Below are 15,898 nucleotides of genomic sequence, written 5' to 3' on the forward strand. Positions count from 1 at the left end.
TGAACAGACGTCAAACTACAGTGGGAAGCCTAGGGAGGGTTTGGGGGGGTGGTTAAGAGATCAACCGAAGGACTTATATGCATGCATATAAGAATAACCAATGGACACAAGACACTAGGGGGTAGGGGAGGCCGGGGGAATGTCAAGGGGGGGGGGGGAAGGAGACATATGTAATACTCTGTTGTAATACTTTAAGAAATAAAAATTATTAAAAAAAAAAAAAAAAAAAAGAACTAGTGGACATCACTGACCAGTCTGATACGCAACACAATTCACCACCTACAACCCATGTGAGGCTGTTCTTGCCCACCCACCTTATTCCCAGAAGAGTCAGTAACACCAGTACCTGCCCAGCTGATTCTTACGGAGTTTGCCAGGGGGAACACTTGGCCATATGACCTCCTGTCCAGGAAGCCCCCCCATCTTTCTAACTGCAGCCTGTCAGGCCAGCAGTACACCTGTGAAGGTTCTGTTCTGCACGCTATCTGTCTACCAGGCCCACCTATCTAGGGCCCCAGATGCCAGGACCATACAAATGCTAAAGAATAAAGAAATATCCACCTCCTAAGGACAGACACCCCCAATCCATCTGTAGAAAGGGGGGCCAGAAATCACCAACATTTATGGGATTCTTTGGCCCTAGAGAATGGACCAACCTGATTAAGAGCAACATAATGATTCAGAATGACCAGGGTCTATGCAAGGCCCGCAGTCCCAGATGCCTCGCTCCCAATTCACATAGAGCCTCCCATACATATGCCCTCTGTTGCCTGAATATTCCTGCTTCACACACACACACACACACACACACACACACACACACACAAGTGGGGTACTGGTGAATGCTGATCACTCTCAGGAGGATGCAGGAAAGCCTTCATTTGTGTTGAGTACCTGGTACAAATATTCCCAGCATGCCTAATTTCAAGCTACCCACCTGATGAACACAGAGGCCCAGAGAGACATGCACCACCAACTATCCCAAGCTAGTATGAGCCAGTTCCAGCACACCCCATCCCCTGTCAAATGATTATGTGCGTACAATGCACTTACACCCTGCATAGGAACCTCCACTCCCACCCAGATATATAAACAAAAATTAATTTACATATATGAACACACATGTACATTTCTACCCTCACTCTCCTGGAATATACAGATAGGCCACCTCTTACTACCTATGTTGTTACAAACAAACCCCTAATCAGCCTGAATATTCACATTCTACACCTACAATTATATACACACACAACATGGGCCTGTATACAAACATGGGCAACCACATACACCTAGATATAGATATAGATATAGATATAGATATAGATATAGATATAGAGAGATAGAGATAGAGATAGAGATAGAGATAGAGATAGAGATAGAGATAGATATAGAGATAGATAGATATAGATATAGATATGGATATGGATATGGATATGGATATGGATATTAATTCACCTAACACACTCTGAGAGGACACGTACAAGCAATACCAACAAATTCTGCAAGCATTACATTCTGGAACAGATACAAAGCGGACCCTAAGTCTCCTGATACACTCACGAATCCCAAATACACACAACCACAAACCACTCATGAATATACACCCCACACATTCAGATAGATACACGCAAAACACAAAAGCACTGTCAATCCCTTAACTCTCACTAATATGCATACACAATTCTCACACACCTATGGAAACACACGCTTGCAAATATTCTCAAGCCCTGATTATACAGACCCTCAAACTCTATGCACTATGCCACCTCTCCAGAATACAAGCTCATCACCTCGCCTCTTCAGTATGTAACAAAAGCACACTGTACACATTGTTTTTCTCTGGCATCACTCTGAGCATACAGACCACGGCCTGCTAACTACTACCAAATACATGTAGAAACACTTCAGTATTCTCCCAAGAAATACACTTTATGTACAACTAAGAACCCCATACACCGTATGAACAAACTGATAATTCATGCACCTGATGATAGATATAAACACAGACCAGTATACCTGGGCAAGACACGTAGAAATATCTCCAGCAAACCACAAATGAAACAACTTCCAAATTCCAAATTACCCCTAGCTAATGAGTCAGCTCTCACATCCACAAATACTACAAATAACCGTATCACACACCTCCCATACATAGATACCATCCTCCAACCGCTGTATAAGCTCAGAAACCATCTCTCCCTCAAATACTCACACCTCGGTTCCCAAAATATGTAAGCCTTAGGGCCCGACTGAAAAATGCAAACACGGAGCTCCAGCAAACATCCTTGCCCGGCCATGGCCCTGGAACACACAGTAAACTCCACACACACACTCTCCACAAGCCCCAAACAGACCCCCCAATACCCCGTGCCCTGCAAACATGCACACCTGTCTCCCCATACGTATGTCCCAAACACACTTCATGCCACATACACACCTGCACACACATAACCCCTCCCAAATTCCCCAGAATTCACTCTCCCATCTTGTGAGCACACAGCCACACCCCCCACACCAAACCGCACAGACACTCCTGTTCACCGGCATATACACCTCCACACCCTCCAAAAGCAGCCTCCACCTGCACGTTCAGACACAGGCATGGCCGCCCCGTGGCCAGACGCCCGCAGACACAACGAGTACCCACATGGCGCACACACCTCAGACCCGCCGCCAGTGCCCACGCCCCGATCCAGGCTGCCCGCACCCCGGCATTGGCAGCAGCCGCATCCCGGTCGGTCGGCAGATCGCCCGCATGGCGGGTGCGGGGAGGTGCCCGCTGGCCAAGGCCCTGAGGAGGGAGCCCCGGGACTGTGAGGAGTGGGGGCTCCGCCCCGTCCACTCATTTCAGGGACACGAGCAGCTTCTGCCGAACCGGAGGCGCTGTCAGATGCGGAAGAGCTGCCGGGAGCTGCGCTGTTCAGAAAGCGGGGGACACAGACCGACCCCGAGTTGGACGCTCACAGGCATCACTGGGCCGTGTAGGCCCCCATCACTGACCCCCAACGGCCAGTTGCTGTCAATTCCCGGTGAAAACACACAGAATATGTGAGGGTGGGGGTGTGAGCACAGACCCGGGGCACAGAGCCCACAGGGAGAACCACAGAGAAGAGGGGGCGCCTGAGGGGAGAGGAGGCCGCGCACCCCTTACCTCCCCGTTTGCCTAACGGACTCCGGAGGCCGCCATGCCAGGCCCCGCGTGCAGCCTGGGCGGCCGTTGGGGACCCGCCTGCCATTAGCGCATGCGCGCGCCTGTGGGAGCCAACCGCCCCAAGGGATGCTGGGAGCAGTTGCGGGACAGAGTCCCGCCCCCAGTGGGCGTGCTCGTGCGTCCTGGCGCGAGGCACCCTGGGAAGGGCCCAGGCTGTCCCTGCAGGAGAGGAAGGAGTGGAGGGAGGGGTGTTGTGAGGCCTCCTGCAGGTCCTCCTCCCAGGAACCTCCCAGCGCGTGTGCAGGGAGCACTTGCGACTTTAAAGTTGCAAACGTGCAGGCCATGCACTTGGCTGCCCCTCGGGACAGAGTTTGGGAGAGGCCGGCCTGAAGCACTGTCCTCGGAGGGGCAAGTGCCTTCATGCCCTTGGACTGCAGGTCCGTGGTTTCTAGAGAGAGTAGGTCCTTCCTCCCAGAAATCCGGGCACTGCATTGCACAATTCCTGCCAAGAACTTTAGACCTGGACACACTCTAAGAGAGCTTGCCCCTGACCCCGTTCCTCTGTTTAAATTCATTACGTGTAATAAATATTGCTGCACAGATGTTTCCCTTGCAAGACTGTTGTTTTAACATTGATCAAGACATGACTGTCTGGGCCAAATTCCGTTGACATGGCAGGTAGCATGGGAACAATGTCAACCTACCCGCCCTCCTTTTTTGTATTATATTGCAGAATTTCAGTTGGCAATTGAATGTATATATAGTAGCAAAATCAACTTACTGACTTGAGTTTGTCATATTTTCCAAGGAAACTGAAATTATAGCATCATCTTTCTGGTCATTTGCAAGAGGGGAAAGAGGCAGGAGAAAGACTCCTCACTACATTTTCCATTTTGCACAATTTGTGAACTATGCAAAGGCATTACTTGTTTAAAACATTAAAATCACTCAAATGGTAAACAGGTAGACAGTGAACAACATAAAACTCTGAGAAACGAAAAGTAGTAATTTCTGGTCTTGCCCTGTAGGCTACAGGGCCTTGCCCGGATGGATGGGAGCCAAGGGGAGGTTTGTAAGGCTGGGCCAGCTGCATCTGCAGGGCTCCCAGAACTGGGTGGAACTTGGGGCCATGGGACTGCTTCCTGAGGAATGATGTGCACACAGCCACTGAGCATGCTCCCTCTGCTGGGTCAGTCCTAATTTCAAACACTGGGTTCCAGGTGGCCATAGTTCCCATTATTTCTTCAGGCTGCATGTTCTGAATTTTGTTCAGAAAGTGTAGTCTGTGTTGAAGTCAACCAAGACCAGATGGGAAGCAGATTGAGGACCCAGAACTAGGGGGATGGGTCAAGAACTGAAATAAAGGGCACATCAGGTGACTTTGGGTGCCTAGAACTTAGGAGAAGGTTATTACTGCTAGTGTGTCTTTAAATTTGTGAGTTTAAATTTGAAAGGAACTGCTGGTTCTCGCCTACCTATCAGAGCCCTCCATGGAATGCCCCCCCAAGCCCACCCCAGCCCATTGGTCCTCGGCCCCTCCCCCGCTGCAGAAGGTCTGGAGCCCTACATTCTACAGTTCAAATCCAAACCTTCCCTCCACTGGATGCTGAGCAGCTGTTGGAGCAGCTCACTCTCTGGATTCTCCACTTGACTTTTCTCATTGTGGAGGCTACTAGGCAGCAGTGGTCAGTGAATGAGCCTGCGGGGATGGCTTCAGTAGGAGGTAAGACTATAGATTGGAGGGGGATGTTTTAAACACTGAGCTGTCCCTCAAAACTTGGGGTTAAACTGTGACACTGGGGAAACACGGTTTGACTGAAGTAGGGGAGGGAGCGAGCACTGGACCTCCAAGGACCTGTCACCCAGGGAGGCTGGGAGCCCATGGGAACCTGTGAGGGCACTGGCAGGAGGGCTCCAAGAGGTGGGTCAGGGTGGCTCAGGGAAATGCCTGGGTGTGGAGAAAGGACGGCAGCAGGCACGTGGTTCTTCCCAGAGGGGAGACAAGCCACTGCCACGTGTGTGTGGGGAGGAGTGGGCGATGTCATGGGGGGGCACAGGGTGGTCACGAGAAAGACTAGTCCTGTGTGCTGTTCTTCGGGCACCTGGAGCTTGCCCTGCAGTATCTTTCTAAGGGACTTGACCTGAGTTCACTAGAGCTAGTGGGGGCTGTGGGAGGGTGTTAGCCAGAAAGCTGTCCAGTGAGGCTATCTGTGGCCAAGTCCACAATGAAATGTCCTCTCGAGGGCTGGGCTGGAAGGTCCTCCAACTGCTACAGCCCAGAGCTTCTCCCCTGCTTCCAGCTCAGAGCTCACTCCTCCTCAGCCCAGGGAGCTGCTTGTTGGCTTGGATTCCACAGGGGCAGGGCGGCCGGGTAACTTCAACCAAGAGAGGGCCCAGTTCCCTGAGCTGTCCCGAATCGTCGCCCCTGTGGCCACCCAGGTCTTCATATCAACTTCCTCTTGTAGAGCTTCTCATGGCGCACCCTCTGCCCTGCCCTTTACCTTTGAGATGAGGGGTTTGCTCAGAGTCCACGTTCCTGCTTCAGGGACAGAAAACAGATGTGGAGCCTGGGTGGTGTTTAGACAAATGTTTCCCACAGTCACCGGCTCACACCTGCTTCCTACTGGCCTTCACTTCCCACTGTTGGGAGCTGGAAGGGGAAGGACCTCACACAGTCTGCAGTCCCATGACCCATCTAACAGGACGGCAGCTATAGAAGTTTCTGGAAACCTCTACCGACAGCCCCACTTTGCCACATTCCGTGGCCCTTCTCTCACTCTCTGCAGCCATTGCTGGCTGTGAAGTGACAAGCTCCTGAGGGGCCATTAGTCTGAGCGCTGGGGCCGAGTGGCAGGACCTGGCCCGTGTTGAGTGTTCACTGTTGGTTCTGACACACATGTGCATGCTGGTCAGTGCGTTCAAGGGTCAGATCAGGGTCCCTGTGCCTTCTTGTGGGGAGACATTACTCAAGTGTTTTTGTGTTGTTGTGCAAGCCCAGGACAGAAAGGGGGTGATTTTACTGAGAAAAGGGAAGACTGAGGAGCAGATGGGGCCCTAATATTTTAGACACGGCCTGTTCTCAGAGGCCCTTTGGGTGCCTAGAGCTTACCTTGGAGAAGGTCACCGGAGTGGGTCTGCCTGGGTCATCGCCCCCAGAGCAGACTGCTGCCCAGGGCCAGGCCTGTGAGGCTGGCAGGGTCGGTGCCAGGGAATCCTTAGGGCGGCTCTCAGGGTCAGCGCTGGCTGGGGCCGTTTCTTCTCGCTGACAGTGGTCAGGGAGCCTTGGCGATGGGGAGCAAGCTCTCCAGTGGAGTAATTCCCAACTGGAGGTCAGAGCGTGACAATGACCTTAGGACATGTGCCACAGCCGCAGTTTGCCCATCCCAATGGCCCTCCCCTGGGAGACTCACTGCTCCGATTCCCCAGTGGCTACAGGGGGCCCAGAGCGCCTCAGTGCTGTTTGCTGGTTCTCCTCCTCCCTTCACCCTTTCCTTTGTCTCAACAGCATCTGCAGTGCTGGGAGCGGATGTGACCCTGAAGCCTGGTGCCTCCGTGACTCCTTTCACAGCACAGCCCTTTACCCCGCCCACTACTGGCCCCGCCCACCGGCCACCTGGGGAGCAGCACCTGCCGCCCCTCAGGACCCTGTCATTCCCTCCTGGACGCCCCCTGGTGCTGCCCACTTTGCCCAGGACACCTCTGGTGGCAGGAGATGCGGGTCAAGGCCCCGCTGGGCCTGGGGCTTGTAACATCATGGACCAGGTCAGGTCAGAAGGGGGACGACCACAGCCCTCCCAGACTCAGACCATTGTCCTGACTCAGGCCCCCCTCAACGGGAGTGCTCCAGGGGCAATCTGTGGGGGTGCTGTGTGTTCTGCACCCCTCTTCTTGGAAGCCACTGCGGTGGAGACGATTATGCCCACCTCGGCTTTTGCGGGCACCCAGGCCGGCAATGGAGGCTGGTGTCCCGGCCTTCCTCCTCACGGTCCACCACCAGCTGCCCAGCTGGCCCCCATCGTCCCCCGAGTGGACCCTGGACTACAGCCACACGGGGCTTCCAGGGAGGGTGGCCTGGCCGCCTTCCAGTCCAAGGCCTCGCTGGATGATGCCTGTAACCCCAAGAGTGTGTACGAGGACTTCCGTCGTTGGCAGTGCTTCAAGACCCTGGCCCGGGGGCACCTTCCCCAGAGTCCTGATGTGGGAGCTCTTTGCTGCTTCCTCATGTGAGTGCACTGGGCAGGGCAGGGGCTGCGCCTGGAGCTTTCAGTCCTGCCGGGTGGGGGTGGGAACCTGGCTCCGCTGAGCTGGGGTGGGCAGGCGGGTGGAGGACAGGCTGCAACCATGACTGACCCTGAGGCATTACAGGCCAGCGCTCCGGTCCCTGTCCCGCCTGAGGCCCACCATGACGCTGGAGGAGGGAATAGGGCAGGCCATGCAGGAATGGCAGCGCAAGAGCAACTTTGACCGGAGGGTCTATTCTGAGATGGCAGAAAAGTGAGTCAGGGTCCTTGGTCCCCACAGCTGGGGGTAGGGCTGACTGCGGGGCAGGGTCCAGATGTGAGGTCCCATCAGAGAGGAGGGTGGTGGGAGGGTGTCACTCAGCACGGGGTCCCCGCCGCCCAGAGGCCCTTCTCTCCTGGGGAAGCCTCTCCCTCAGCTTCAGAGTGTGGGTGCTTCTGTCCCACCTCCCGGGAGCTCCCCCCTCCTCTGACACTGACCCATCCTGGGCTGGACATGAAGGCTCAGGACAGGCTGGGGAGAAGGTGCCCTGCCCAGTGGGCAGGCTCCAGCCAGAGGGGCTGTGCAAGAATGTGCTCAGCCAGCCTCCTGCCTCCCCAGTGTCCGGGCCCTGACAGCCCCAAGGCACTGGCTCTCCCATCCCTCCACCCGCTGCTGTCTTTCTGGGCTCCCGGCGGCCTCCTTCTCAGCACAGCTGTGCCCCCCTACCCCCCAGGTTCATGGAGTTTGAGGCAGAGGAGCAGATGCGGTTTGAGAAGTTCCAGTGGAAGAAGGGGGCGCAGACCCAGCCCCCTCCTGCCCCACTGAGACCTGATCCTCGGGGGCCCCCAGCCCCAGTGGTGGGCAGGCAGCCAGGTAGGCCAGCACGTTCCCATGGGAGCCCATGGCCAAAGGCAACAGGGCCTAGGGCAGGCCACTGTCCCCACCCACATGGGCCCTTCTCCTTCAGGGGGGCTTTGTTCTTTCAAGGGAAACAGCCCTGATAGTCGGGCCTCTGACCCTTTGTCCCCATGGGGTCTGGACCTGGTGCACTTTCTCATCCCCTCTCCCTGCTCCTTGTCAAAGGCCCCACATGAAGTCTGCTGAGAAGCGGGCTGGCTGCGGGGCCCCTTGGAGATTCGGTGGCTCCACACGTCCTCACACATGACTCACTTGGGTGCTCCCCACTGGCCTCTCCCCTCACATAGTCACAGGCTTCAGGTGGCCCCGACCCAGCCACACCCATATTAATGCCCCAAACATTGCCCTCAGCATCGCATGCCCTGGAGGTGGGAGCTTTATCCCCTCACGCTCCCTCCTCTTCCCTCTCTGCCCAGCGCGCACTACCAGGAAGGCTGTACCCAGCGCCCAGTGCGCCCACACACCCCTTCTGCTCTGGGAGACCGAGTCCCGCAATGGGATGCCCCCTGAGGCCGAGCAAGAGGACATGGACATCATGGGTGAGCTGCCCGTGGGGGCGCCAGGTGGAGGACGGGAAGATGAAGAAAAGGAGTGGCTGCAGGACGAGGGTCTCCTGAGCTACCTGGACCAGCTGTGCTCCCAGGAAGACTTTGTCACCCAGGTGGGCTGGCTGGCAGCTCCGGGTCTATACGGTCCCAGAGGGAGGTGCTGCAGCACCCAGACCCGGGTTCTCCCAGGCTGATGGGATTGGGCTCTGCTCTTTGTTCCTGAGCTGGGCGTGTGAGAGTGTGTGTGTCTGTGTGTGTGCATGTGTGCGCTTTGTGTGGGTGTGGTGTGTGTGCTGTGTTCCTGTGGGTATGCCCCTGTGTGTGTATGTGCATGTATGTGTTTCTGTGTGTGTGTGCATGTGCATGTGTGTGTGTGTCTGTGTGTGTGCATGTGTGCGCTTTGTGTGGGTGTGGTGTGTGTGCTGTGTTCCTGTGGGTGTACCCCTGTATGTGTATGTGCATGTATGTGTTTCTCTCTCTCTCTGTGTATGTGCATGTATGTGTTTCTGTGTGTGTGCATGTATGTGTTTCTGTGTGTGTGTGTGCATGTATGTGTGTGTGTGTGTGCACCTGATGACCATGATGGAGTAAAACACCCCCCTGAGCAGGAGGACGGGTGGGTCTTGGCTTTCCCACTTGTGCTCCAGGCCCCGCTGACTCCCAGTTTGCTCCCTGCCAAGGGGCTCACAGCCGCTTCCTTCTGTCCCAGGTGGAGGCGGTCATTCACCCCCAATTCATGGAACAAATAATGTCCCCAGATGCACAGCAGGATCCCTTGGCCCTAGCTGAGGAGTTGGAGCAGGAGGAAGGGCTCACTGCTGCCCAGGTGAGCCAGGGGAGGGTGGACATTCGGGCGATGGGGGGGGGGGACCCCAAGTGAGCCATAGGACCCAGGGACCCCAGGTGAGTTAGAGGAGGGACAGACCCTAGTGAGTCAGGGAAGGAGGGAGGGTGGTAGATCAGGGGAGGGGGCCCTCAGGGAGCCAGGGGAGGGCGCACCCAGGTAAACCAGGGGAGGGAGCAACCCAGAACCAGGACACACATGCCTGTGTCCACGCCACCCCTGCCTGCAGGCACTGCATGCAGAGGGGCCAGCCCTGGGTGGGAGCAGGGCTACAGGGCTGCACAACAAGAAGGAGAGGGCTACAGAGAGGAGGGGTGGGAAGCCAGAAGGGGAGGGGCCACAAAGCTGGGAATATGGCACAGGGGACAGAGGAGAGACACATGACTGTCATGGATTCAAATTACGGTGTCACCTCCCCCTCTCCTCACCCCAGTGCCATTGTCCAGTCACCCACGCTCCCCCCCCTCACACACACACACACACACACACACACACACACACACACACGTGTGCAGCGCCAGTCACTGTCCCTTCTTCCTCCCAGCTGGTAGAGAAGCGACTCCTGGCCTCCAAGGAGGTGGACGTGCAGGCACCCCCGAGTCATGGTGCTCCCCTGTGGGGCTCAAGTCCTTCTGAGTCTGCGACCAGCCAAGATGCCCAGAGGCGTGACCGTGGCCCCCAGCTGGGGGTCAGTGACAAAGCCTGCCCACCAGAGACCGACTTCAAGGACCAGCAAAGGCGCGGCCCAGCGGGCGCCCACCGGCCCAGGCCCCAGGCCTTTGCTGTCTCTGCGGGGCGTCAGGAGCACCCACCACTCCGGGCTCGATGCCCCCCCGCTGCTCCCCAGGGCCACGGGCCTGCTGACTGCGCACTGGGCCCCAGGGAGGCCTGCGTCCCCAGAGAGGCCTCTCCTGTCAGGGAGACTCGCGGGCCAGCGGACAGGCCCCGTGAGGAGGAGGAGGACCTCCGCAGCCTGGCCTTCCTCTGGGCCTCTCCCGGCCGCCTGCTGCCCTGCGCGCTCTCTCTGAGTCCTGTCCCCGCCTCGGGCCTGGCCTGCCCTGGACGTCGGGGGCCCCGGGGCGCGGCCCAGTCCCAGCCCCTTCAGAGACGAGGCCTCAGCCGAGCTGCACCTGCAGCGTCCAAGTCTCAGAAGAAGACCCCCCGCCCAGGGGCCGACCTCGGGGTCTGTGGGCGGCCAGCACTGGCTCTGGGGCCGGTGCCCTCCTCACAGCCTCGCAAGAGGAAGTGTGACCCGTCTGACCCAGGGAGTGGGAGGAAGCGGCACTGCAGCCAGGATGGAGCATTGGGGTGTGCCCCCCACTGCCAGCCCCCCGAGGGGCCCAGACTGCATGGGGCCTGGCTGTCCCCCAGAGGAGCCAAGGGCTCCTTCTCATCGCAGGGCTGATCCTGCTGTTCCACTGACATGGGAGAATGGGAGGCAGGGAGGGAGGGCAGGACCCTTAGGGTGGGGGTGGGCCTGGGTGGGGGTAGGAGGGAGGGCAGGACCCTTAGGGTGGGGGTGGGCCTGGGTGGGGGTAGGAGGGAGGGCAGAACCCTTAGGGTGGGGGTGGGCCTGGGTGGGGGTAGGAGGGAGGGCAGAACCCTTAGGGTGGGGGTGGGCCTGGGTGGGGGTAGGAGGGAGGGCAGAACCCTTAGGGTGGGGGTGGGCCTGGGTGGGGGTAGGAGGGAGGGCAGAACCCTTAGGGTGGGGGTGGGCCTGGGTGGGGGTAGGAGGGAGGGCAGAACCCTTAGGGTGGGGGTGGGCCTGGGTGGGAGTAAGAGCGAGGGCAGGACCATTAGGGTGGGGGTGGGCCTGGGTGGGGGTAGGAGTAGCACCTGTGGGGCATTGTGGGTCTGTTATGAATAAAGATAATTTTGGTTGAAAATGCTCTGGGGGCCGCTGTGTCTGTACTCGGGTCTGCGCTGCTCCTTGGAGAGGGGACCTGAGAGGAAGGGAGGATGCGGGAGGTCCTGGGAGCTCTGCATCCACTGGGGACCCTCAGTCCCTCCTCCTGATTGACAGGGACCTCTTCCTGCTCCTGGGAGCACACAGCTCTCCAATCCCAGGGACCCCTCCCACCACTTCTGCTCCCAAGGCCGGACTGTGTCCTGACCCGAGAGGGAAAGGCTGGGCCTCAGGGGCACCTGTCCCCCATGGGCCTCCTGCAGGAGGAGCATCCTCTGTCTCAGCGGGTGGTTGAAAGTGGAGGGGGGTGAGGGCGAGGCTGGAACAAGGGGGTGACAGGAGAGTCATGGCGACAAGCCTGTTAAAGGTGGGTACACGGGGAATGGCAGAGGGTGGGGAGGATACCAAGTCCCTTGGGGGGTTTCTATGTGGGACGATCCTGTCCAGCTGGGAGAGGAGGACCCCTCTGCTGTGGCTGGGGGACGGGGCTCAGGGACAACGGGGATTCAAGGACGCCCACGACTGCTGTCCCTTCCCTCCCAACCAGGGCTGGACTCTTGTGTGATAGATGCTGACGCAGATTTACATCCGCGTGGGAAACAGGTGCTACTCACAACCTGTGGGGCCCTTTCACAAGCACGACCAGCAGGGGCAGCAGGGGCCCAGGTGCGTGTGGCCCCAGGGCTGGTGGCAGCTGAGATCCCGGCTGTGGGAGGGGCCCCGTCACCGGCTGTGGGCACTGCTACCGACCCCACAGACAAAGCAGGGACCCGACCCCGGATGTAAGCGTGAGATGAGCCAGAGTGAGGGTCGGAGCTGAGCCTGGAGGAGACCCCTGTCTGCAGAACTGCCTGTCCCAGCTCTGCTCCCACATGGCCACGCCCTGGCCCTCACCCCATGCCTCCTGGCCACTGCCTCTTCCCCAGGTTCAAGTCTGATTCCTGCCCTGGGCTCAGGTTGGGTGGGACGGCTGAGGCTCCCAAGCAGGGCCCCAGCCCACGCAGCATGCAAAGCTGTGGCCCCGGGCGGCGGTCCAGCAGCAGCGATGGGATGGGGCGGAAGCCGCGCAGTGAAAGGCGGCCTGGCCCTCTGCTGCCCCACAAAGAGCTCGGGCGAGAATGGACTCATGTCAGGGCCCTCACCCCTCTCACAAAACCGCAGGTCAGCCCTCAGGTCCCCCCTGCTGCCTTCCCTTGTCCCGTGTGGCGGGCAGCACCCACTCTCCCAGCCTCCTGGGCACTTTGTGAAGGAGACTTCTCACCTGGGCCCGTCTTTCCCCGGCCGCTGCCCCTCCCTGTCCCGCTGGGCCTCAAACAGAGAAACGGGCTCAGAGGTTGTGCCAGGCTGTGTGTGTCCTGGGGCTGGTGCAGAAGCTGCCTCCCCTCCCGGGTGAGCATCCCCCCCCCGTGAGCCCCGATGTGTCCCTGCCTGGGTGGCAGGCCCTGGATGCAAATGTGTGGGTGACGGACAGAGCCTGGACCCTCGGTCACTGGTGCGGATTAGTCCTGTGTCGTCTCTGCTTTCAGGGTCTTGGTGGTGAAGCAGGGTAATCGCCCCCCGTCCCCCGCCCCCCGCCCCTAGGGTTGTCAGGAACACTGAGTTGTGTTTGAAGGGAACGCACTTGCTCCACCCCTGTGTGCCTTGTCACCATCATCAGGTTCACACCTGGCCCAGGGTGTCTCTGCGCCTGTCCTCACTCGCCTGCTGTTTCTGCCTTTGCGTCATTGTTTGGAGGAACAGTTCCCAGGGGGAGGCAGGGTTCCTCGGAGCCCTGGGAACCCCGAAATCTCCCTGGCACCTGCTCAATGGGGCTGAGTGGAGGCCTATTGCTGCTTCAATCCTGGGCGAGGCCAAGTCCATGGATACGTGGAATCCTGGAGGGATTTGCACATTAGCGTTTGGAAAATACTATGGTAGGTGCAGTGGAAAGAAAAGGGAAGAAGTGTTTCATATTTCCCTGCAGCCAACCTTCTGTATTAGAGGAAAATAAACTTGACACGACACCCTGAGGGCAGTGCATAAATTAGGAAGCAGGATAGCGCTCCTAGTTGTGCTGCGCCAGCCCAGCCAATGGTGAACCTGAGGAGGGGCTGTGAAGCATTGAAAAAAAGACAGACCAGAGAATACAGCTGGGGCTCAGTGGATCTCCCATGCCTGGATGAGGACACAGAAGACCCAGCCTGCAACCCAATGCTTTATTTTATAGTCTGATTAAAACAAGGGTAGATTAACATGTATATAAATGTTCTTGTTTTGGCAACACTTGCTGCACCTCCCGCAGCCCATTAGCTACTTAGGAAGGAATTAGGGAGGGCTACAAGGTCAGGCTTAATTATAATAGGAGAGCTCTGCCCTCCAGGTTGGGACTTGTTTGTGACCCTGCCACAGGTCAGCACGAGGCTTGACCCTAGAGCTGCTCCCTACACTAGTGACTGAGTAGAATCTGTGAAACGGCAATGCCCTCTGTCACTCCTCCAGGGAAATCGCGGTGCTCATATGGAGAAGGTGCTCCCTGTGTGCTCAGCGCTCTCTGCTGCTCCACTTCCTTGTAGCTCCTGGGGTGGGGGGTGGGGGGTGGGGTGGGGAGCCAAAGAGAGCCTGGGAGTGAGTTCCTTTCCCCTGATTTTCTGTGAGGAGAGTGGGGCTGGGAGGTCTGGGGACTGAGTGCAGGTCCCACAGCAGGAACTGGGACAGCCTGGGAGGCACCAGGCAGGTTTGGCTGCAGAGACTTCCTCCTTCTCCACGAGGAATCAATCCCCTCGAGGAAGCCCTGGCATCCTGGGGAAATCCCAGTGACATGGGACCGACCTGTCACCACCCTCATGGCTCGGAGCGGCATCTCATTGCGGATGGAGATTGTGTTTCCCTGATGTTGAGCATCTTTTCTGTGCTTCTGGCCACGTGTACATCTCTATGGAGCAGTGTGTCCTCATCGTTTGCCAAGTTTAGTTGGTTTGGCTTTTATTATTGAGCTGTGAGAGTTCTTTATATATTCTAGGTAAAAGTGTCTTTCCAGAGATAAGGTTTCCACTAAATTCTCCCATTTTGTGGGCTGTCCTTTACTTTCTTGATAGTGTCTTTGGAAGGAAAAAAGTCTTTACTTTTGATGAAGCCAAATTTATTTTTTTTTTTGTTCTTTTGTTGCCTTTGTTGTCATATCTAAAAATCTGTTGACAATCATGTATTGTGGAAACGTATTCCTATGATTCTTCCTTCTTTACTCCATCTTTACCATTTTTAAGTGTACAGTTCAGTGGTGTTAATTATATTTACACTGCTGTGCAACAGATCTCTAGAAAATTGTCATCTTTCAACACTGGATCTCTGTACACATTGGACCCTAATTCTCCCTAATTAGGGAATATAGTCAATAATATTGTAGTATTGCCTCCTCCCTTAGATCTGCACAACCACTTTTTTGCCTTCTGTTTCTGTGACTTTGACTACTTTAGATACTTTGTGTGAGTGGAATCACACACAGTATTTGTTTTTTTGTGACTTGCTTACTTCACTTAATGTCCCAAAGGTTCATTCACCTTGTAACATGTGATGCGGTTTCTTTGTTTTCAAGGCTCATGGTATTTACAGACCACATTTTCTTTATCTGTTCATCTGTTAATGGACTTGGGTTTCTCTTGGCTATTGTGAAAAAAAAAAAAAAAAAGGAGCAATGAATGTGAGTGTGCATATATTTCTTTGAGATCCTTCTTTGAATTGTTTTGAAGAAAGGGTTGTGGAATCACATGCTAATTATATTTTTAATTTTGAGAAAATTCCAAAACAAAAGAGCTTATGGTTTTATTATAGCTATGTGTAACCAAAATTATATATAATGATAATTTGGGGGTTATATATAGTATCATACTGTATATATCATTTTGCCTTGGTCTTCTTTCAACATTCTGAGTTCAGGGTAATAAAATTTATATCTAATTTAATTTTGGAATTATATATAATTTCGCATTGTTTGCATATATTAAAAATAACATAATATTTGTTGTTGGACTTTTTAAAATTATAATGTTACAGGATAATCAATTGTAGATGCTAATTTTTCCCATTCAAGGGTTTTGAAAAGTACTTTCACCTAATATGCTTTATGTAGTTGGTATTGAAAATTATGCCATCATTTTATAACGCTTTCTTTGTAGGTGTTCATCTTCCTTGCTGATATTAAAATTGTCTTTTGTCTTTTGAGTTCTACCATTTCAAGAGGTGCAACTAGGTTCAGGTTAAAAAATGTCTATCCTGCCGAAGCCGGTTTTGCTCAGTGGATAGAGCATCGGCCTGTGGACTGAAAGGTCCCAGGT

General features: G+C 55.6%; 2 protein-coding genes across 2 annotated transcripts in view; both read left to right on the plus strand.

Annotated features, from left to right (window-relative positions):
* LOC118666863 (NUT family member 2G-like) overlaps nucleotides 1-398 on the plus strand; it is an 8,288-nt gene extending 7,890 nt beyond the window's left edge. Inside the window, exon 8 of the mRNA XM_036329149.1 lies at nucleotides 326-398. Coding sequence (XP_036185042.1) covers nucleotides 326-398 — 73 coding nt within the window. The remainder of the gene's footprint in view (nucleotides 1-325) is intronic.
* Nucleotides 399-2,647: 2,249 nt separating this feature from the next.
* Nucleotides 2,648-11,087, plus strand: LOC118666864 (NUT family member 2G-like). The gene is made up of 7 exons (XM_036329150.1): nucleotides 2,648-2,981; nucleotides 6,657-7,374; nucleotides 7,517-7,645; nucleotides 8,106-8,245; nucleotides 8,707-8,951; nucleotides 9,548-9,664; nucleotides 10,227-11,087. Exons 1-7 carry the CDS (start codon nucleotides 2,648-2,650, stop codon nucleotides 11,085-11,087), a joined length of 2,544 nt encoding a protein of 847 aa, XP_036185043.1.
* Nucleotides 11,088-15,898: the final 4,811 nt, after the last annotated feature.

The sequence above is a fragment of the Myotis myotis genome, unplaced genomic scaffold, assembly GCF_014108235.1.
Source record: "Myotis myotis isolate mMyoMyo1 unplaced genomic scaffold, mMyoMyo1.p scaffold_m19_p_12, whole genome shotgun sequence".
NCBI lineage: Eukaryota > Metazoa > Chordata > Mammalia > Chiroptera > Vespertilionidae > Myotis > Myotis myotis.

Coding starts and splice junctions, on each gene's coding strand:
- LOC118666864 (XM_036329150.1), top strand. CDS start 2,648: ATGGCGCACACACCTCAGACCCGCCGCCAGTGCCCACGCCCCGATCCA. Junction 2,982..6,656: donor CACAGGCATCACTGGGCCGT/GTAGGCCCCCAT, acceptor TTGTCTCAACAG/CATCTGCAGTGCTGGGAGCG. Junction 7,375..7,516: donor GCTCTTTGCTGCTTCCTCAT/GTGAGTGCACTG, acceptor GAGGCATTACAG/GCCAGCGCTCCGGTCCCTGT.